The 21,575-nt window shown below is 39.9% G+C and overlaps 2 protein-coding genes across 4 annotated transcripts; both read left to right on the top strand.

Moving 5' to 3' along the window:
• Nucleotides 1–312: 312 nt before the first annotated feature.
• LOC147308686 (uncharacterized) lies at nucleotides 313–3,440 on the top strand. The gene is made up of 4 exons (XM_086272813.1): nucleotides 313–584; nucleotides 2,425–2,523; nucleotides 2,597–2,712; nucleotides 3,062–3,440. Exons 1-4 carry the CDS (start codon nucleotides 547–549, stop codon nucleotides 3,430–3,432), a joined length of 624 nt encoding a protein of 207 aa, XP_086128939.1. The 5' UTR covers nucleotides 313–546; the 3' UTR covers nucleotides 3,433–3,440.
• Nucleotides 3,441–3,784: 344 nt separating this feature from the next.
• Nucleotides 3,785–20,481, top strand: hfm1 (helicase for meiosis 1). 3 transcript variants are annotated; one of them, XM_086272806.1, is made up of 36 exons: nucleotides 3,787–4,149; nucleotides 4,564–4,605; nucleotides 4,695–4,765; nucleotides 4,904–5,036; nucleotides 5,260–5,411; nucleotides 5,563–5,640; nucleotides 6,004–6,159; nucleotides 6,245–6,445; nucleotides 6,561–6,649; nucleotides 6,749–6,792; nucleotides 8,300–8,401; nucleotides 9,472–9,617; nucleotides 9,714–9,808; nucleotides 9,936–10,069; nucleotides 10,173–10,220; nucleotides 10,409–10,489; nucleotides 10,582–10,673; nucleotides 10,871–10,977; nucleotides 11,108–11,155; nucleotides 11,263–11,360; nucleotides 11,447–11,581; nucleotides 12,833–12,918; nucleotides 13,829–13,912; nucleotides 14,458–14,615; nucleotides 14,703–14,806; nucleotides 14,993–15,184; nucleotides 15,331–15,396; nucleotides 15,484–15,608; nucleotides 17,543–17,625; nucleotides 17,789–17,895; nucleotides 18,039–18,125; nucleotides 18,506–18,811; nucleotides 18,987–19,068; nucleotides 19,548–19,659; nucleotides 19,929–20,074; nucleotides 20,231–20,481. In XM_086272806.1, the coding sequence occupies exons 1-36, from the start codon at nucleotides 3,921–3,923 to the stop codon at nucleotides 20,274–20,276; spliced, it is 4,065 nt and encodes a 1,354-aa protein (XP_086128932.1). In that variant the 5' UTR covers nucleotides 3,787–3,920; the 3' UTR covers nucleotides 20,277–20,481. The 3 variants fall into 3 exon arrangements, with proteins under 3 accessions (XP_086128930.1, XP_086128932.1, XP_086128931.1); XM_086272805.1 differs by having other exon boundaries at nucleotides 20,228–20,481; XM_086272804.1 differs by having other exon boundaries at nucleotides 3,785–4,149; nucleotides 15,331–15,608; nucleotides 20,228–20,481.
• Nucleotides 20,482–21,575: the final 1,094 nt, after the last annotated feature.

The raw sequence follows: 21,575 nt of genomic DNA, 5'->3' as shown, positions 1-21,575 counted from the left end.
AGAGATTTGTAATGGTTCAGTCCAGATAGGAGGCATAAAAGCAGAGTTAATGACCATCTCTTTTGGGTAGCAGATTTTTGGGGGGGCTTGATGTCGTATAATCACAGTTTTAATTGATAAGATAAATTGATAGGTTTGGTTTGGATTATTTTAAGCACACATCTGGTTTTGCTTCTTAAAGTTGCTACTGACGCACAGACAGGAATTGTATGCCAACACAGGAGAAATGTTAGCACTACCCCCCCCCCCCCCCCCCCCCCCCCATGGTTGTCTTCTCTTGGGTCTTTGTTGCGTTTGTAGCCGGTTATTAGCTTAGTTCTGTAACTCTCTACCTCGTAGTTTAAAGACTTGAGACACATTTTTTAAACATACGCGACAAAATATAAAAATTAATCCTGTAACCACTCTTATACCTGCCCCTGATTGTTTATAAGGGCATTTTTCTACAGCTGAGTTCAGCACTGTCAAAAGGAAAACGTATTAATAAAACTATTGTCAGTCACTGTGGAGTGAGGTCAGGGGGTTAAACTCAGGCCTTACTAAACAATGTCTTCGTATCTGCAGAGTAATGTCTGTTATCACAGGTGGGTATACAGTCATCATTTTAAGAAAGACATTGTTTTTAACTTACCTAAGCGGTGAACCGTCAAAATGTCTGCATAATTTATTGTGATTAGCTGGTTCTTACATGTTAGCTAAACTAAAGCTGCCGACACTTCTTTTGTCCTTAACATAACAGCCTAGAAAAGTAATAATGTAAGCATTTTGCTCTTAAACACCTTCATTTAAATGCAAATGAAATGCAAACAGATTGTATGTTGCTTTGTTCAGGAGGTGAGCTGTCATGCTATAAACATTTTCAAGAAATCTGTTAATAACTTGTATTAGCTTAAATGCTAAAGCGATATCAACTGGATTATGACTAACACGAGGGCTGTGCAAAAGGCCTTTGCTAGGAAAGTGGGCAGTAGGTGCAGTGATTTATTGAAACATGTTCAAACGTACATGGAAATGCAGTATATAAGGCAAAAACAAAAAAACAGAGTTCATATAATTCTAACGTGCTTGAAAGTTGATATTTGACCACCTTTATTCTTCATCACAGCCTGAACTCACTTAATCAGAATCAGAATACTTTATTAATCCCTGGGGAAATTACGTAGCATTAGGCAGGTAGAATTAGGCACCTTTCCTGTAATTTCTCTAAGTAGTCTTGCTAGTGCTCCAAGCTTCTCGAAGGACATTCAGAGGTCGTCTTTGGATGTTAGCTGCCTTCTGTTCTCTGTCAAGATGATCCCACACTGCTTCAAAAATGTTGAGGTCCAGGCTCTGGGGAGGAGAATCCATAGTGTGATAGTGTGCCATTGTGTGTGTGTGTGTGTGTGTGTGTGTGTGTTTATATACAGGTATGCTTTTACTTCATCTGCAGTGTGTTTGGGATCATTGTCATGTTCAAAAAATGAAGGTGTTGTCAATCAGACGCTTTCCAGATGATATTGCTTGGCGAATCGAAATTAGGTCATGACTTTCAGATACTGTTCATGTGCTATAGATAGTTTTGTTGGCCTTATACTTCTTCTTTTGTCCTCTGCTTGCCCAGTTTACTATTTTCCTTAGGAAAATACTGCACACAGTACTGAGATCTGATGCATTTTCAGCTAACAGCTCGTTGGGAAGCACCTTGTTGATGCAATAATTTTATTTTAATGCCTGCCAAACTTTGTGATCTTTGGTATTTTTTGTACTACAGAAATGTAAAGAAATTATTTGCTGACCAGCTGCTAGTAACAAAGTGCCTAAAGATAGAATTTAAAATAGGTTCTTTTGTAAATTGTCTGTTATTTGTAGACACAACACTGGTACCCTTTCATGCTTCAGTGAGTCATAGGTTATTTTTAACTGGGTTAACAAACAACAACAAAAAATTCGTAAAATGGTCAGGTACAAGGACTGGACTGAAAAAGCACCCAATGTCCAAAGGAAAACTTTGAAACACCTTCAGATGTTTGTTTTTTTTAATACCAAGAAAATCTGGAATCAAAATATTTTTAATAATGAGGGATGGCTCAAGATTATAGCACAGAACTGTATATTAAAGCTAAATCATTCCCATGTTATCTGCCCAATGCTATGATACTGTGGGGATTGAAAACTTTAAGGCCATAAGGGCATAAACATGGTATAACTACATCATTAAGAGGCTTGATTGAGTCATGAAACAAAAATGAAGATAAACCTGTTAGCTCTGTGTTAATCTTTACCACAAACCAAAGTCCTTTGGTTGGCAGCAACAATGGCAGTTTCCCCACATTCTCTAATCTAGGTTTTATAGCGAACAGGTCAGTTGTGCATATGCATTTGTCAAATCTCTATTTTCTTTCCTCTTAATCATTTACCCCTAAACCGGTTTGTATTCAAATTCAGTGAGTACATAGCTGTATTATCTGGTGAGATGTTGGACTCTGATGACTGCACCTTGGCCTTGGATGGTCTGTTTTTTGACAAACCCGCTGTCCATGAAGTGTAAGTACAAAAAGGTGTCCCACTTATTCCCTTTTGTCTTTACTCCTGTAATCTGAATTATTCTTTTTGACAGAAAACCACTGCACCAGGAGGTCAGTCAATGGCAGCTGGAAGAGCCTCCATCTCTTACTCATATTCCAGCCACTCAGGATATACAAGAGGAAGCTGAATCGCTCTCTACACGATACAGTATGTTGTGCTCAGGATTAGGTTGAATTCCTTTTCACTTGACTTGAGTAAACTGCTCAGTATCAGGCCAATTGAAGCCCTACTAAATTTAACTCTGTGACTCACTGACTCAGTGGCTTGAATAGGCTTGAAAGCATTCCCAGTTTTCTTTGACTTTGCATAAACAAATCTGAATCTGGGTCTTATGATATATTCAGGTATAGATGGAAAGGTTAATTCCCCGATGTTAACTTTGTTTAATCTAATCAAAGCACTGAAGGCGGCTTTATTAAATTTTTTAGAGGGAAACGCATCACAGCTACCAGCAACTTGGATTCAACTCTTTCTCATTCTTCAATGTGACTTGCAGGTTTCTCAGAGGCAACCCATAAGTTTCAGCCTCTTTTTAAAGGATCTGCTGGCCTTAAGGTGCTACCTTCAGCAATCAGCAGTTCCTGCAGTTTTAACAGTGATAAGAAAGAGACTGAGAAGACTAACGGAGGTAGCAGCAGCAGCACCAGCCAATGCGATGGCCTCCAGGGAGGTGAAGGGTTCAGGGATTACTCTCAGGGTGGTTGTCAGAGTGGCAGAGGTGGCGATGAAACCCTGCAGGACTCTGGTCATGTGGGCCTCAGCAGATGGTTGTCTCAGGACTGCAGCAAAAGCCTGCCTCTACGGACAAGGAAAGTCTTAGTTATGTGCACATTGTTTTCAGATATTTACTGTGTTGCATGTGTTTAATGATGAGTAGAAACGTAACAGTTCCTTGTTTTCAAGGCGTTTTAACTGCAGACCCATCACTGTGACCCATGTGATGCCATAAAAAGCAAGTCAACTCTTTGCTGATCTGCGTTATATGGCCCGTGGGATGTTTAAACTAACAGGATTACTATCATTCACTCTATAAAACACACATTTCCATTTTTTTATACATGTGTACCGTAGTGCTGATTTACTCTTTAATCTCTGGACTCATAATAACACAAGAAGATGCTAAGCTATCCTCCATGTTAGCCTTGTTACCTGATTGTGCAGCCCCCTAACAGTCTAATCTGCTTCCACCTCTCTTCTCTTTCATTTCTTTATTTCCTCCTCCTTCCCACAACAGCTTGTTCAATATTCAGGTGTATACCAGTGGAGGTGACTCTTTAAACACAGGTGACCTCAGTAGCAGTGGCGGCAGCAATCAGACAACATCCAGACCTCAAACTTTTCTCAGTCAGGTTACCATGGCGACAGCGCCTCCTCCTCCTCCTCTTCCTCTTCAGCCGCCACGGGCGACAGTTGGCTGCGCAGCTCCTCCTTTCCCCTCCAAGCCCACCCTCTCACCCCCTCCCATGGGTTCATCTGCAGCGAGCGGCCGACCCCCGCAGCAGGCGGCACATGCAGAGACGCAGGACAAGGGCACAAAGAAAGGTTTCGTTCCGCCCATGACGCCTCGGCCGCTCCTAATCCAAGGTGTTACACTGCACTGATATACTGGCAGGTTGACGCTGCGCTCACTGTGTAGGAGCTCTTTAAATACAGCTCATAAAGCTTCTGTAAAGTGTTGCAGCTCATCAACATGCCAATGTCTGGCCATGGTAGCAGCTGCCATGGTGTATTTGGGTGTGATGAGGTGAGCTCTGCCCATTGATTGCTCCAGTGTAATGAAACATACTGGTCACTAGGTGGTGAATAGTAGACGCAGTGGACAGGAACAATAGAGGCCATTTTAACCCATTGTAGTCTGCAAAGAATCAGCAGATTCTCTTTCGTCACAAATGTACAACACTACCAAATGCTGCATATTCAATTCAATGTGTAATTGTTTCAATGAAAATCTTGCATTAATGAAAATTTATAATGTCTTAAATAATATTGTCATTTCAGGATCTTCTGGATCTGGAGTTTTGCGCCCAGTTTCAGAAATACGTATCCTTTTTCTTGTTCAAATTGACACAATTTGAAGCTGTTAGGTAGTGTCTGAATCAAAGTGATGTTTCCTAAAACCTGTTACACAGCATTTAAGTTCAGATCTGTCTTCAGTGAGTTTCCCTTTTTCAATTACGTTCAGTCCAAAGCTCTGGATGATGTAAGCATTTGTTTGTAAATCTGCATACACAGAAATCATGAAAAACACATCTGGTTAAATGTAAATTTACACCTGTGTAAATGTAAACTACCCCTGGCACTGTGTCCTCCAGTGTATGTGTGTTTGGTCTGTCTGCAGGTTCTTTATACAAATAAAAACTTTGTGGCCTGTGCTCCGACTGGATCTGGTAAAACAGTGCTGTTTGAGCTGGCAATCATTCGCCTGCTAATGGAGACACCAGAGCCCTGGAGAGATGTCAAAGCTGTATATAGTGAGCATGCAGTATTATTGGCTATAAGCTGCTAAATCCCACTGCTCATTCACATTTATTCAGTGCTTTGAAATGGCACACCTAGCTATAATCACACACAGGGGCTTTGAATATGTGTGTTACTTTCACCATGTTCTGATTTTTTTACTCCAGTAATTTTTGGGGGGAGGATTTTTGACTTATGAAGCTCTCGTATAAAGAATCCATTGTTTGTTTTCACCAGTGGCCCCTATCAAAGCTCTCTGCAGTCAGTGCTTTGAGAGCTGGAAAAAGAAGTTTAGTCCTCTGGGGCTGACCTGCAAGGAGCTGACTGGTGACACAGAGATCGATGACTTCTTTGAGATTCAGGACTCCCACATCATCCTGACCACACCTGTATGTGACAATATGAAGCAGCATAATTATGCAAATGAAAAATAAAGGGTAGAAAAGGAGGGGAAATGTAAAATAAGATGTTATGTCTTAGTTAAATATTGTTATATTTCTATGCATCATAGATTGATACATGATCATTTATATTTTTAAGGAAAAGTGGGACAGCATGACCCGAAAGTGGAAGGATAACTGTTTGCTGCAGCTAGTTAGGCTCTTCCTTATCGACGAGGTCAGTGTGTTTGTCACATATTTTGCTCACAGAACCGTTTTTGGATGTTACTTCTTGCCTCTTTATTTTCCTGCACAGTGGGGGATGCACTGGCTACTTTGTGTCTTAGGATGGAACATTGCACGATAGCACATAATTAGCCTCTGCCCTCAGCACTTTATTTTACTTGAGGTTATCCATTAAAAATGATGGAACATCTTGTTCCTGGAGTCTGTATTATGGGAGTACACAGACGCTGGCCTAGTTCCTTTAGACTTGCACTCATTTATGTTAATAATAAAACATAAAGATTGATTTTGTATTTTACGTGCATACAAATATCCCTGAGCCGTTTTCCACACATGAAAAATATTTTTGTACCAGGTGCATGTCGTGAAGGATGCAACCCGCGGTGCCACGTTGGAAGTGGTGGTGAGCAGGATGAAGGCAGTACACACCTTCAGGACTTCACAGTATCCAGAGGCCAGCCTCTCTATGAGAGTTGTGGCTGTGTCTGCTACCATACCCAATGTATCTGATGTAAGCACCCGCTGTACCTGTTTGCATTGTCTCTCATTTGTAGATCAGTAACTTGTGGATTCTCAAACTTCCTGCTTGTTTTTAGATAGCAGACTGGCTGTCAAATGAGAACGGCCCGGCCATATATCTGGATATGGATGAGAGCCACCGTCCGGTGAAGCTAAGGAAGGTGGTGCTGGGATTCCCCTGTGGTCCAAATCAAACTGAGTTCAAGTTTGATTTGGCACTTAACTACAAGATAGCCAACATCATACAGACGTACGCTGAGCAGAAGCCTGCACTTGTGGTGGGTTGTAAAATGTATCCAAACTGCATGTTGTTTATACTTTCTTTCTGAACATGACAGAAGATGCAGGTTTTTGGGTTTTTTTGCCTCATTATCTGAAAATTGTGTCTTGTAGTTTTGCTCTACAAGGAAAGGAACTCAGCAGTCAGCCGCAGTTCTGGCTAAGGATGCTCGATTCATCATGAGCATCGAGCACAAGCAAAGGTTTGATGTTCAATCATCCGCAGTGAAACATCCGCGCACGTGCAAGTTTACAGAGCAGGCTGTTCTGATTGAACTTGTGTGATCTGCTTGACTCTGCAGGTTGATGAAATATGCAAACTCCATTCTCGATTCTAAACTGAGAGGTAAGGTATCTGAAACATGTTATCAGTGGTACTTTTTAAAAGAAAAATGACCTTGGGGCCTCCTTTAGTGGTTTGCAATGTGCTCAGTGATGCTTTGTAGTTTCAGTTTCAACATCCTCTCGACACAAAATAAAGTCTAAAGAAATGAGCTTGAAGAACTTGAATGGCCTGCACAGAACTCACAGATCTCGTTTGTATCTAACTTATGTACGATGAATTGGAGAAAACACATTCAATAATGCAGATGTTGCATTTGGTCATATTTATGTGAGTTTTGACATTGTCAACTGATGATTATGTGACACATTGGTGTATGGCCGAAAAGTAACAAGATGACAAAGACACTTGTAGTGCAGACACAGTGTATATAGAGTGTAATCAAAGGAGCTTGCAAAGAAAAGCGTCTGGACTTCTTTAAGTTACTTGAAGACGTTTCACCTCTCATCCGAGAAGCTTCTTCAGTTCTAAGGTCAAATGGTGGAGAGTCCCAGATATAAACCTAGTGGGAGTGACCCCCCACAGAGGGACAAAAGGACCCCCTGATGATCCTCTAATCGCCTGAGCCAAGGTGTGAAACTGGGTGTGGGTCCCAATCAGCCAGAGTTTCGGGTGTGTTCATTGTGAAACCTGGCCCCACCTTATCATGCGAATTCCTGAGGTCAGCTGGCCCAGGATGTGAGTGGGCGTTAAGGCGTCTGGGAAGGGATCTCAAAACTGGATTATAGATGGCAGAGAGTTGGTGTCGTAAACCACCGCCTCTGTTCAAAGATGGTCGCTCACAGTGGACATAGATGGCTTCTTTCACTCCTCTTTCAAACCATCTGTCCTCTCTGTCCAAAATGTGAACATTGGCATCCTCGAAAGAGTGTCCTTTATCCTTAAGATGCAGATGGACTGCTGAGTCTTGTCCTGTGGAGGTGGCTCTTCTGTGTTGTGCCATGCGCTTGTGAAGTGGCTGTTTGGTCTCTCCAATGTAGAGGTCTGAGCATTCCTCGCTGCACTGTACAGCATACACCACATTGTTAAGTTTGTGTTTTGGCGTTTTGTCTTTCGGGTGAACCAGTTTCTGTCTGAGCGTGTTGCTGGGTCTGAAATACACTGGGATGTCATGCTTGGAGAAAACTCTCCTGAGTTTCTCTGATACACCGGCTACATAGGGGATGACAATGTTGTTGCGTCTGTCCTTCTTATCCTCTCTCGCTGGTGTCTGGTCTTCTTTTCTGTGCCTCTTTGCTGACTTTAAGAACCCCCATTTAGGATAGCCGCACGTTTTGAGTGCTTCCTTTACATGTGTAAAGGAAGCACTCAAAACGTGCCCCCCCCCCCCACCCCCCGAAGAAAATACAGTTTCAGCTAAATAAGCTGACACAACACACTCACTTTCACTGCACACAGACAAATCGTGCTTAACTTGTGTGTAACCCCGTTTATTGAAAACTTTGTGTTTTGAATATGCAATATGTCAAATGTCTAACATAACTTTGTGGTAACTTTGTTTGCGGCCCAGATTTGGTGGCGTTAGGAGTCGGCTACCATCACGCAGGAGTTGACTTGTCTGATCGGAAGTTGATAGAAGAAGCCTTCACTATGGGAGACCTGCCTGTCCTCTGTGAGGCACAGTTTTATCCTGCGCTGTGAAGTAATATGTTACCACACAAGTGTGCAACATGATACTTTTTTTTCCCTGTCACACTGCTGACACAAACAGGAAGGACAAGTACCACAGTAATTGTTTTTGCACATCAGCTCCTTGTACCAATCACAGGGTTGTGTCAAAAATAACTTAGGTTTCTGTACAACAATAAGAAATATTGTTATTTTGATGGTAATAGTATATATATTTAAGATGATATACTTCATTTGTCTTAAAAGTGCTGAAATTGTGTGACAACAGCCAAAATATGAAACGTATCCTGTACAAATAGCAGCTAATTAATTTGAACAAAATGCAACAAAACAAAAATGAAATAATTAAAAAAAAACTAGAAACAGAAGCAACAGTGAGAGCTCAGTGAATAAACATTTAAGCAAAAGATAAAATATATTTTTTGGGCAGCACGGTGGCATGGTGGTTAGCACTGTTGCGGCACAGCAAGAAGGTCCTGAGTTCAATTCCACCATCAGGCCGGGGTCTTTCTGTGTGGAGTTTGCATGTTCTCCCCGTGTTTGCGTGGGTTCCCCCCGGATACTCTGGCTTCCTCCCACCGTCCAAAGACATGCAGCTTGTGGGGATAGGTTGATTGGAAAATCCAAATTGCCATTAGGTGTGAATGTGCGAGTGAATGTGAGTGCGAATGGTTGTCTGCATAGGTGAAGACAATAAGGGAGTCACACAGGAAATAACAAGAAGACTAAACACAAAGAGCAGAAAACTCACCGAACGTGAGACGAAAGCAAGACTAGCGGAATAAACCAGAAATACAGGAAATAAACACAACAACAAAGATAACAAAAACTCCATGAATGAATACAAAACTAGACAAATACAAACATTAAGAAAAATATGGAAAACTCAACCCAACGATGCTAGTAATGATAACTCTGGAATAACAGTGAAAAACAAAAAACTCCAACGTCAGGCAGATCCTTAGATCATAACAAACTGAGCACTAGTAGAATAACTTAACCAGTCTTCTGTTTTATTTTATGGTGTCTCAATTTGTGTTTGCTCTCTCCTAGTTACCACCAGGACTTTATCCATGGGGGTAAACCTACCAGCTCACCTGGTGGTGATCAAATCCACCATGCAGTATGTTGCAGGCTCCTGTCAGGAGTACAGCGAGGCAGATCTGCTCCAGATGATAGGCCGTGCTGGAAGACCACAGGCAATGACATGTTTATGACAGAATATAACAGCAATGAATGCATTATTATATTTAGGTTTTATGATGTACTTTCATTTTCATCCTTTCTGCCTCCAGTTTGACACATCTGCTACTGCTGTGATCATGACCAAGATTCAAACCAGAGAGAAGTACCTGAAGCTTATGAATGGGATAGAAGTCATTGAGAGCAGGTAGGACCAGTAGTAATGCTCTCTTTAAAATCCCTTCTGTCTTTTTCTTCTTTTTCTTCATATCGCTCTCTCAAGAGGACACACAGGTGGAACGATCATGGGGTAACACTAGACTCTGTTTCCACAGCTTACACAGCCACCTGGTGGAACACTTGAATGCTGAGATTGTTCTGCAGACTATCAGTGATGTCAAAATGGCTTTGGACTGGATTCGCTCCACCTTCCTTTACATCAGAGCCCTCAAGAACCCCACACACTATGGTTAGAGCCTTCTCCTGTCTTCTGCTTGTTGTTAATCAGCTGTGAGGTCCGTTAATTTTTAAAAAAACCAGTGAGTGTCAGTTTGTCCGCATTTTCATTTCAGGATTCTCTGCCGACCTAGACAGATGTGGAATTGAAGCAAAATTGCAAGGTGGGCCATAGCTGTACTTTTATGAAACTGTAGGTTACTTTTAGAAAAATACAAAAAAATTCAAGCCACAGTAACCCGGCTGCTTAAAGAGGTTTTGTGTTTGCTTGTTTTTTTTGCTCAAATGTAAGTGTCGGATCTGTTCCCTTATTGAAATTTAAGCTATGTACCGTTTCTGTCATCTTCATTAGAACTGTGTCTGAAGAATCTCAACTCTCTGTCCTCTGTTGGGCTGATCTCTATGGATGAGGATATCACCATCAAACCGACAGGTAGATGTTCAGGCTGTTTTCATGTCTTTTTTTGCAGCCAAGTCTAATACTAAAAACTTGAAACTGTTAAGCAATTTATTTCTCTCTTACAGAGGCTGGCAGGTTGATGGCTAGGTACTGCATTGCCTTTGACACCATGAAACAGTTCATTAAAGTGTCTGGGACTGAAAACCTGTCTGATCTGGTAGGTTTTCTGTACTACGTATTTGATGTAAATGCATTTATTCAAGATTGACTCTATACAGTGTTATCCTTGACATTTTGCAGGAACAGCATGCCTGACCTTGTTCTTTCTCTTGCTGCCTCTCACAACTAAACTAAACTCAGCTAGAGAAAAAATAACCATTATGAGTATTCACCGTCCTTGTATTGTGTGTACAGATTGAGCTGCTGTCAAAGAGCAGAGAGTTCAGTGACATCCAGCTGAGAGTGAATGAGAAAAGGTCCTTGAATGCTTTGAACAGGGACAAAAACAGAGTCACCATCAGGTCAGACACATTTATAGGATGCACAAATGTATGCACAGCATCAAAAACTTTGTTTTATATGGGAAATGCATAATAGGGGGGTGAGATAGACACAAGCCAGTGAAAACTAAATCTTTATGCGTTTTTCCAGGTATCCCATTAACGGAAAGATCAAAACCAGTGAGATGAAAGTAAACTGGTAGGTTTAAAAGAAAGTGTAGTTTTTGATTTTATATTTTTCAGAATTTGCAGCGTTAAAGAATTGTATTACTGATTGTCCATGTACATAAATATTGTGCTTTGTAGTTTGATTCAGGCTCAGTTAAGCTCCATCCCAGTTCAAGATTTTGGACTTACACAGGACACAGCAAAGATCTTCAGGATTGGCATGCGCATCAGCAGATGTACGTTCAGGGAATAAGAAACGTACAAAAGACGAGTTGCCTGTATTCATGTTTTTAAGTTTTGATTTTATTATGATCCCATTCAGGTCTGTCTGAGTTTCTGAGTCAGAGGGTCAAGGCTGTTTTTTCTGCTGTGGTCAACTCCCTGATCCTGGCTAAGTGCTTCAGAGCAAAGCTTTGGGAAAACTCACCCTATGTTTCCAAACAGCTGGAAAAGATAGGTGGATGCCTCTCTATGTTCTTTTTACATTATAAATTGATACAGCATACTGCATTGTAGGTCAACTGCTCATGCAGTAATACTAGAAGAAATATTATTATGCCACAACTGCTGCATAATGGAAATATTAATAAACCAAATATTCTTTCTGTTAGACGTACACTCACTGGACACTTCATTAGGTACACTTTGCTAGTACTGGGTTGAACCACCTTTTGCCTTCATTTCTGTCTTTTATTCTTTATGGCACAGATTCAACAGGGTGCCGTAAACTTTCCTCAGAGATTTTGGTCCATATTGACATAATCACATCACACAGTTGCTGCAGATTTGTCAGCTGACTCTTCTTTTGCGTCACATCCCTAAGGTGCTCTATTGGATTAAGATCTGGTGACCCCCGGGGCCATTTGAGTCCAACAAACTCATGTCATGTTCAAAAAAACAGTTTTAGATGATCTGAGCTTTGTGACATGGTGTGTTATCCAGCTGGAAGCAGCCATCAGAGGATGGGTACACTGTGGTCATAAAGGGATTGACATGATCAGCAACAATACTCAGGGAGGCTGTCGTGTTTTAAAGAACTTCAGCCGGTACTGAGGAGCACAAAGAGTGCCAATAAAATGCCACCTCATTACACACCCCCACCCCCACCCTACCGTTGATGTCATGTTGCTAATGCCAAATTCTGACCCTGCTTTTTTGAATGTTGCAGTAGAAATTGAGACTCATCAGACCAGATAAAATGTTTCCAGTGCTCTGCATTTTTGTGAGTCCCTCCAGTTTCCTGTTATTCGCTAACAGGAGTGACACCCAGTGTGGTTTTTCAAGGTTCCAGAGATACTCTTCTGCATTCCTTGTTTGTAAAAAGTAGTTATTTGAGTTACAGTTGCCTTCTTATCAGCTCAAAGCAGTCTGCTTATTATTCTTATTCTCCCACTTGCAGCGTCGACCATTTTCTCCCAGAGAACTGGCACTCACTCGCTGGCTCGCTAACTCACGCCCTCTTTTCAGGTCATTCTTTGTAAATCCTAGAGATGGTTATGTGGGAAAATCACAGTACATCAGCAGTTTCTAAAATACTCAGACCAGCCCATCTGCAATCAGCAACCACAGCGTGTTCAAAGTCATCATGTTAAATAATGTTGCGGCTAACAAGCAGTTGAACAGGTGTACCTAATAAAGTGACACAATAGGTTATTGTATATTGTCGTTACAGTTTATAGTAATTAAGTAATAACATGGGTTGTTTCAGGCCAAACTCTGTCAACTGCCATGGTGCATGCTGGACTCACCACATTCAGCAAAATAGAGCAAACCAACGCCAGAGAGCTTGAGCTGGTAAGTCTGTGTAATACTTAAAAGTAAAATGCTTTATAATCTGAAGATAATCTAATAATTAATCTAATCTAAATTATCTAAAGCTTTTAATTTGTGTGCTCAGTTTGTTGTTCAGTGGGTGTGTGGTTGACGTGGTACGTTTTGGTTCACATGCGTGTGACTACAAACTTTGGCCAGGTCATGAGGAAGTTGCACCACCCTACACCCACCTACTTTTACCTTCACATGATGCCACTATTTCTTTCACACTTTAGGTTAATGTGAAAAAAAAACAACTAAAAAAACAAGAGTAGACAACAATACCTAGTTTCTTAACCAAGTATCCTCACAAAACGTGTCCATTTCACGTTTGCCTCTCCAAACCTGAAATGGACACTTGTTCATGCCTGTCCATTTCACGTGGAGAGGCAAAGCGTGAAATGGACACACATGAAGAAGTTGCATTAGTGCATGCTGACATTGCATTATTAGCAGGAGGTAATATATTTAAAGCCAGAAAGTTGGTATTGAGCTAAAAACATAAGTGCATTCCAGTGTCCTTAATCATCTGACTCTATTAAACTAATATGTACGTACACTTAAATGTGTCTGTTTAAACGCTTTCCCATGATTATTTTCATGTTGGCTTTAAAAAAAAAAAATCTCCCTCCACTGTTACTGCAGATTACTGCAACTTCTGCATGCTCGTACGTTTCACATTTTGGAGCGACAAAATGTGAAATGGACACGGTGAACTGGTGTGTCTGTTACACACTTGTAGTGATATCAGGTTGATGTTAAATACCAACAACTAAAGGTGAAAGTGTAATTCTGTTTTTTCAAAATCACTCAGTTAATGTTAAGCATCTCCTCAAGCACTTAATGTCTGCTGAAAGTGTTTGGGTGTAACTTTTGCAAACTTTATGTTCAGATTCTCAATAGGCATCCGCCATTTGGAAACCAAATCAGAGAGTCTGTCATACACCTCCCAAAGTATGACGTAATGGTGGAGCAGGTAAATGGCATTGCAAACTATTGTTATCACGGCACAAGGCACAAGCACTTCATATTTGTTGATCTTAAAAAATCTGAAATCATAAATATTTGATCATAAATGTAGTGAAAAATAGAAAAATACACTAAAATTTGATTATTTTTTTTTGTGCTGGATGTTTAAACCACATTTACATATTTAATTCTTCATTCTTCATTCTTGGCCTTTGCTCACACGAGAGCTTCAAGAGGGCAGTTAATGTGAATGTGATTTCTTCTGGGCATGGCTACAAAAAATCAAAGGAGATTATTTTGAGCTTTCAGTTAGCCACAGTTCCCTCTTTAATGCGTTTTAGCCAACATAATCTCTTACTTGTTAATATGTAAAATGGCACAGTATACTGTTAGCTTGCTGAAGGTCCAGCATTTAAATTATTTATATTTTCTTGGCTTTTATTTGAAAGCTATTTCAAAATTGTACCTGTTTTCACCCATATCAACACATTTAAGTGTTTATTTCCATGTCTGTTCTGTATCATGTTCCTCTAAAGCTGTTGTGATTTATAGCTTCCAAGGTACAGCAGCACCACAGCAGAGATTGTGCTTAAAGTGAGCCTCAAAAACCAAGCACAGCTGCTGACCAGGAGAGCAGCTCAAGACCACCATTATGCCTCCGTCGTCATCGGAGACGCTGATAACAATGTCGTCTTTCTGCAGAAACTCACGTGAGGATAAAACACCATGTCTTGACTTTCACCTTTTGTAAAAGAAGCCAAAATATGGAACGCCAACATATGCTGTTTGTTTTCCAGGGACGTAATGCTGCTGAAGGGTGGTAGCTGGTCAAAGAAGATTGAGGTGGCGAAGGCTATGAAAGGAGATGAGATCAGTGTGCATCTTATCAGTTCAGAATATGGTAAACCATGGAAGCACATTTACATTGTAACCAAAAAGAGGAAAACAGCAACATCTCATTTGGTTCCAATTTTTTGTATTTTTTTAAATGAAGGTAACAGCTCACTGTGTCCTTTGGTGTATAGACTCTTATACTGGACTGAATATATGTAAGGAGAGGATTTACCATGCGTTTCTTCTGCTGTAGTGGGTCTGGACATCCAGCAGAAGTTCACAGTGTACTACTCTGCAGCTCGAAGATTTGGGACTGAAAATCCACACAACATAACGCAGGATGCCAGGAGACCGCAATCGGTGCTGAAACCACTATCAACAAATCAGGCTGCAACTCACAGGGAGAACGGCACATCTGTGGGAGAAGAGAGCAGTTGTAGCTTTGGTACAGATTACTTTTTCATGCTTTATCATGATATGGTTTATAAATATTGTATTTCTTCTGAGGCAAATGCATATTTTGTTTGTTGATACATTTTTTTCAGACTTCAAATGTTATATTTTTTAAACTTTTTAAATGTTCTTTTGCAGATATGGGCAATAAAAGACATTGCAACCACTTCTGCAAAAACAAGGCTTTCTGTGCCCATGACTGTTGTGAGTATGATGCATTTTATGAATCTGTCTGTGCAGAGGTCCTTCCTGCCACAGCGTGCCAACAGTGTTCATGCATGTCCTCCCAAGGTAAAGTAGGTGTTACTGTGACAAGAAAGAGGTCAGCAAACCAAGAAACCAGTTTCACTTCATATTTGAAAGACCTGAGGAGCCGATGTGACACATTTGCGCCGACCCCTGTTAAGCGACTCAAAGTGAGCAAAATACCATATCTGAACCCACATCTCGTACTTTCAGTAGCTTTATCTAGACTTTTAAATGTGTTGTGTGTCTGAGGGTGTGCTATATCCAAGCAATCTCAATAGGTCATAAACAGTACAGCAGAATAACATTGTATTATGTTCTTACTCCTAAAAAACTGCAGAAGCTGACCAGTCACCAGTAGTTACAATAAAACAATTAAAAGAAATTTCAGTCAAGTATGGAAGTTGCAAATAAAAAAAGATATGCACTATCCACATGGCAGACTTACATATATGTCCTATTATAAGAATAGGACGTATATGCAATGTAAACAATCCTTATTGTGGATTTATAAGTGGAAATTGTTTAGTAGCAATAAGGGACACTGAAACATATATAATGCACATAGTATGTGCATTAAAGTTGTATTTGGCATACAGAAAATACAATTATACAAAAAAGAAAGTCTTTACAGCTATTTACAAAACTGAGGTACTAACGCCAGACACACACACAAGGTTATACTTGCAAATTACTGGGCACAGACACTCTATCAAAATAACGAATCAAAAACACATGCTCTTTGTTGGATGGCGGAGGCTAGTAGAGAGGGGGGCCAGGTGGCTGTCATCTGGTAGTTAAGTACTGGAGGTGATCAACCAATTATCCAATCCCAAGACAGGAAGAGACTCCACCCAGCTACTCAGCAGGCACGCCCAGGTGTCCACCTCCTAAGAGAGAAAGGGGAAAAAACCCACAGCCATCCTCTGGTGGGAGGAGTCGCACATAACACAAACACTGACAACCTTGGATCATAACACTAGTGTATTTAGAAAAAATCAGAATGTTAGATTTTTAAATCACCAAATATCAGTATCGATCTTAAAAATCCAATAAGTCGAGCTCTAAAACTTCTACTTTACAGCGTTGTTTCATTTCTCCTGCCACAGTCTTTCGATCAGCTTGAGGCCTGGACTTTGACTGGGCCATTACTACGCCTTGGCGTAGATTTGCTGCTGTGGTTCTGTTTTGTTTTGATCGCGCATGACCCAATTTCAGCCAGGCTTCAGCTGGAGACAGATGGCTTCACATATGAGTTTAGAACAAGTTTGGTATACAGAGGAGTTCATGGTGGACTCAATGACTGCAAGGTGCCCAAGTCTTGTGGCTATAAGACAAACCCAAATCATCACTTCTCCACCAACATGCTTGACAGTTGGTTTACAGTGTTTATGCTGATATGCTTGATGATTGTGTTGCTGTGCACTATGGAAAACTTTGATCTTGTCTGTCCAGAGGACATTGTTCTAGAAGTCTTGTAGTTTGTTCAGGGACAATTTTGCATACCTAAGCTGTGCTGCCATGTTCTTTTTATAGAGAAGAGGCTTCCTCCTGGAAATCCTTCCAAGCACACTGCACTTGTTCAGTCTTTTTTTGTAATTGTACTCCCATGATCTTCAATGTTTAACATGCTAACTGAGGCCTGTTTTTGTTCTTTCTCTGAACACTGCATGATCTAATCTTGGGGTGAATTTGAGAATATTGTGGCATTGTGTTAACACACACATAAATGCTCCATGCCAGTAAACTGCCAAAAAGTTTGCTTTTATAGAGGCGCTCACACTTGCTGATGATCAGTTAATTAACTGTATTGGATTAGCAGCTGCTAATTACCCTTTATGATGGTTTTATTAAGTATAAAATATAAAATATTTCGAAGCTCATTCAGTCCAAAGTTCCCTAGGCAGATATACTCTGTGTATAACTATGAGGGCATAAGCATTGTTTTGGGTTTCTGTAATATTTTGCACCAAAATAACTAATTATAGAAAATGGCATATATATATTTTTTGTAAAGAAAACCGTCTTCTGCACACGGCGGGCACGTTGTCTGTATTCCTGAGCTAATTAATAATATGGGTGATGTTCTGTTTTATTTCTTTAGATGAAAATGGCGGAGGAGCCTGTGTCGCTCAGCATGCAAAGGTTTGCTTACAAACCCAAAGAGATGCTTCCACCCCCTTCATGGTACACACAGCCACACTGAAATTACAGATTTATCTTGATTCTTATGTGCAAACATGTTAATAGTTTCCTTAAAAGAAAAGCTGAACATTAGATTCTCAACAATCATGAGCAAAGACGCACTTGGCTCACATTACTTTCAAGCTTGGTTTTTTTCCATCTGAAGGAATAAAGAAAATCTCTGTAAAGCTTCAGTGAGACCTCAGTCTGGGACTGACTTGGCAAGTGAAGCTCAACTACCTGACGTAGAAAGCCTGAATGACCTTGACGGAGGTAAACGAGTGACATGACTAAGCTCCACATATTCCTTAACATTTGAATGTCACTTCTATCATATCTTCTTTGTGTCACGTGTTATATCATATATCATTGATATGTTATATCATCAGCTGTTTTCTTTCTTTTTATTTTTTGAGATTATGATGACTATTATGTGGAGGACATGTACACAACGATGGGAGGGCCTTCCCAAAACGCTGCTGCAGCTCATCCTCACCATCAAAGTATTGTTAAATAACTTCAAACTCAGTAGCAGACGGACCATCCTGTTGGTTCACATGTTTTTGTTCTGCTCAGCTTTAAGTTCTGCTCAGAGGAGGTCCAAGTGCAGACAATTGTTATATGGACTGTAGTAACAAAATAAAACATATTAATTAAGTCAGACATACTCAGGAACAGGTTTATTCAGCATACACAAGATTAAATGGTAGACTTAACGAGTATCACCCAACCACGGTCAGCTTTGAAATCAATAGCTGCGTGGGAGATGGAAGAATCTAAAAAGATATTAGATAGATATTATTTTTCAAGTTGAATTTATAAATGCACACAGTTGAGAAGGATTTGATGATGTGACCATGCTTTTATCTTCCTCTGTGTTGAGGTTCCTCGTTGTGGATGACCACAGATATGAGTGTTGGGAGTCAGGACTCTCAACAGGATCTAAACCAGGTCAATATAACCAGCACGGGTCACTCAAAGAGCTCCACCGCACTGCCAGAACAGGCTGCTCTCTGCAAAAATACTTCATCCCTCCAGATACCGACTGTCAACTTTGACCTTGGAAACGAGTGGGATGACTGGGGCGATTTTGATGATGATAATCTGATCCATGCCAGCGAGCCAGCACTGACTTCATACACAACTGCACAACCTCAAATTCAGCAGTGTGGTGAAAACCGCACACCAGGTAGAGTGAACTGAAAATCAGCTTTTCACACATTTCAGTCATTAGGACTTCACTGTGACATGAACACAGTGATGTTTTAATATCACTGGATACCCTTAAGCACACATGCCCATGTGGGATTATACGTCAGATGTTCTTATGGTTTAATTAACACTATACATATGTCTTTATGTAGGCTATGTTACAGCTTCAGCACCAGTATTACTCAGCCACTCACACATCAAACCTTCCATAACCGCTGTGACTACACCACTGAGGTAAGACCACAACCTTATGCACCATTAACCAACAAGTAAGGTATAACCAGGAAGCCAGGAACCAGAAACTGTGTGACATACTGTATGTGTAGTGAGATAGTACCAGTAACCGTTAGAAAATTTGTCATATTTGCAGACTCCAGTTGTTGATCCTGGATTTTCTAAAAGTAAAAGCTTTCATGTTCCCTTCCGTTGGAAACAGCTCCCAGTTTGGATTCAGGAGACAGCCGCCCTCTCTTTTCTATTCTTTTAGTTTTAGTCGATTAAAAATCGTAATAGTGTAGATTAAATCTAAAGTAAAATACAAGTGTCAAAGTTTATAGTTTTTACACAATTTACAATGACAACTTGATATCACATGCAAAAAGTGTCTATTCTTCTCTTTTGTCGCATTGTCATGAGAAACAAGGAGCATGGAAGATGGTTGGACTGTTTAATAACAATACATGTGTAATAAATGTTTTTCATGATTATTTCAGGTTGACTTCAACAAATGTCAGTCCTGAAATCAAAAAAGCGGGACCCTCACCAGTCAGCCGGACATTCACACCACAGAAGAGAATCACACCCAAGTGGAATCCAAAAGTGCATGTATGTGCACACGCGGGAATGTGCACATGTCTATTTGTGCAGTTAGTTGTTATATGTATAAACACTGAGAACACCATTTTCTGTCTGTTGACATCTTTTAGTTATCTATTATCTATTTAACTGTCTATTTATTCAGTTAGTACAGTAAAGCTCATACTTGTGCTATTTTTCAGTTAATGGTTCTAACCTCACCTTTCTCAAATGTAACAGCCAGCAGTCAAGCTAATGTGCAGACATGAATCATGGCTCTATTTCTTTTTGTTGTGCAGAGGCCAAATATTTTCAGTGAGGAAACCACTATAAAAACATCATTAGAACTTCTAAAACAGCCCGAGGAGGCAAAAGTGAGTAGGAGATTGGATTTCTTTTCAGCATTGAGTGCCCCACCCAACGCCAGCTCATCTCTCAATAGAAGGTAAAAAAGTGGCCTTGATTCACACCTATTGCATGTTTTCTCAGCAAATAAAAAAAGTGATCCTATATGCAGGGGATATGGGATAAGCATACTTCCTTACAGGATTAATAAATACCCTTTTTCCTTTTTTCCCCCTTTTGCATATAACACCAGCAGCAAAGAGGAAGATGCTTTTGTTGGCATTTTTGATGGAATATTTTAGAAGTACTGGTGGACACACTCTGATATAAACATGTCCCTAATGTAAGGTTCTTTCTGTTTCCTGTGAGATTTTCACCTGGAGTTATATATTGTTGCATTGTTCATTCTTATTTTGTATTGTAAATGAAACAAGTTCAAAAGGGTTTTTTGATGTGATTGTATTTATGTGCGCTGTTTACTTAATAAAGCCTGCGTTCACCGGAGGATTCAGTGGAGTCTTTGGGTAATTTCTCAATGTGTGAACTCACTTGTAGACTAATTACAAGTAGTTTTGTGACAACTGTCTAGTATCATAGGTGTGTATTCAAAGACTGCCATTCAAGTTGTTGCGTACTCCAGTGAAAGTATTAATTTCAACTTAATGCAAAGGAATACGTTCACATGTCTCTACATATAAATCTTGTTGCATGGTGGTGCAAAAATAGTATTTTACTGTTAATTTTAGATTTTTTTTTTTTTGTAGATTCAACTAGCTGTTGTGAAAGTAATGAGCATACTAGTAACAAAGTACCTAAAGATACAATTCAAAACTGGTTCTTCGCTAAGTTGGCTGTTTATACCTTGTGTTAGATGATGATGACTTTTTTATGCTTAGTTATAGTTCTGTTTTTGGTGGCTTAACAAACAAAATAATTAATTTCACTAAACATGGTCAGGTACATTGAAAAGACTGAAAATTATTTTAAAAAAGCAGCCTCCTAAGAAAAATGTCCAATGAGGTTTTGAAAACCTGGAGAGAAAAAGTATAAGGAATTCTGTCTCCTTGAAAACAAAGTAAAAGCAAGAAATGAGGACTCAAGACTTTTGCACAGTACTATATATCCAAGGTTATTAAAAATATAACCACAGCTATATGATAAACCTATAGGAGGTGTTAAAAACACGTTTGCTAACCGAAGTGAAAATAACCGGACATGAACAAGAAAAACAAGAACTGAAATTATGCATTAGATTTATCTGTGGGACGATATTATTGTAAAATATGAACTATTTCACAACCTGTTGATTTCTGCATTTATAACTGCTGATAAATGGAAAAAAGTAAAGTGATGTGAGAAACATCCTTCAACCATGTTAACCAAGTTTTGATGAGGCACAATTTGTCCACCAGAGGGCGCTCTACATCTGTTTTTTGTGTTTGAAAGGGAAAAAGAATATTCGACTATTTCAATTTAATATTATATTTTTAATCAAAAATCAGTGTTGAATGGGCTCCTAAAATATACAGGAAATGTTATTAGTTTTAGTCTTTTTAAATTTGGTCAAAATTGTCAACAGCCATTCTTATGAGCCAACAACT

This window comes from Aulonocara sp. 'chitande type north' Nkhata Bay, linkage group LG18, assembly GCF_057382095.1.
Source record: "Aulonocara sp. 'chitande type north' Nkhata Bay isolate Kocher_YH1m ecotype deep benthic linkage group LG18, A_spYH_male_GT1.1, whole genome shotgun sequence".
NCBI classification, from domain to species: Eukaryota; Metazoa; Chordata; class Actinopteri; order Cichliformes; family Cichlidae; genus Aulonocara; species Aulonocara sp. 'chitande type north' Nkhata Bay.
Note: the sequence above shows the minus strand (reverse complement) of the source record. Positions and strands in the feature narration are given on the sequence as shown.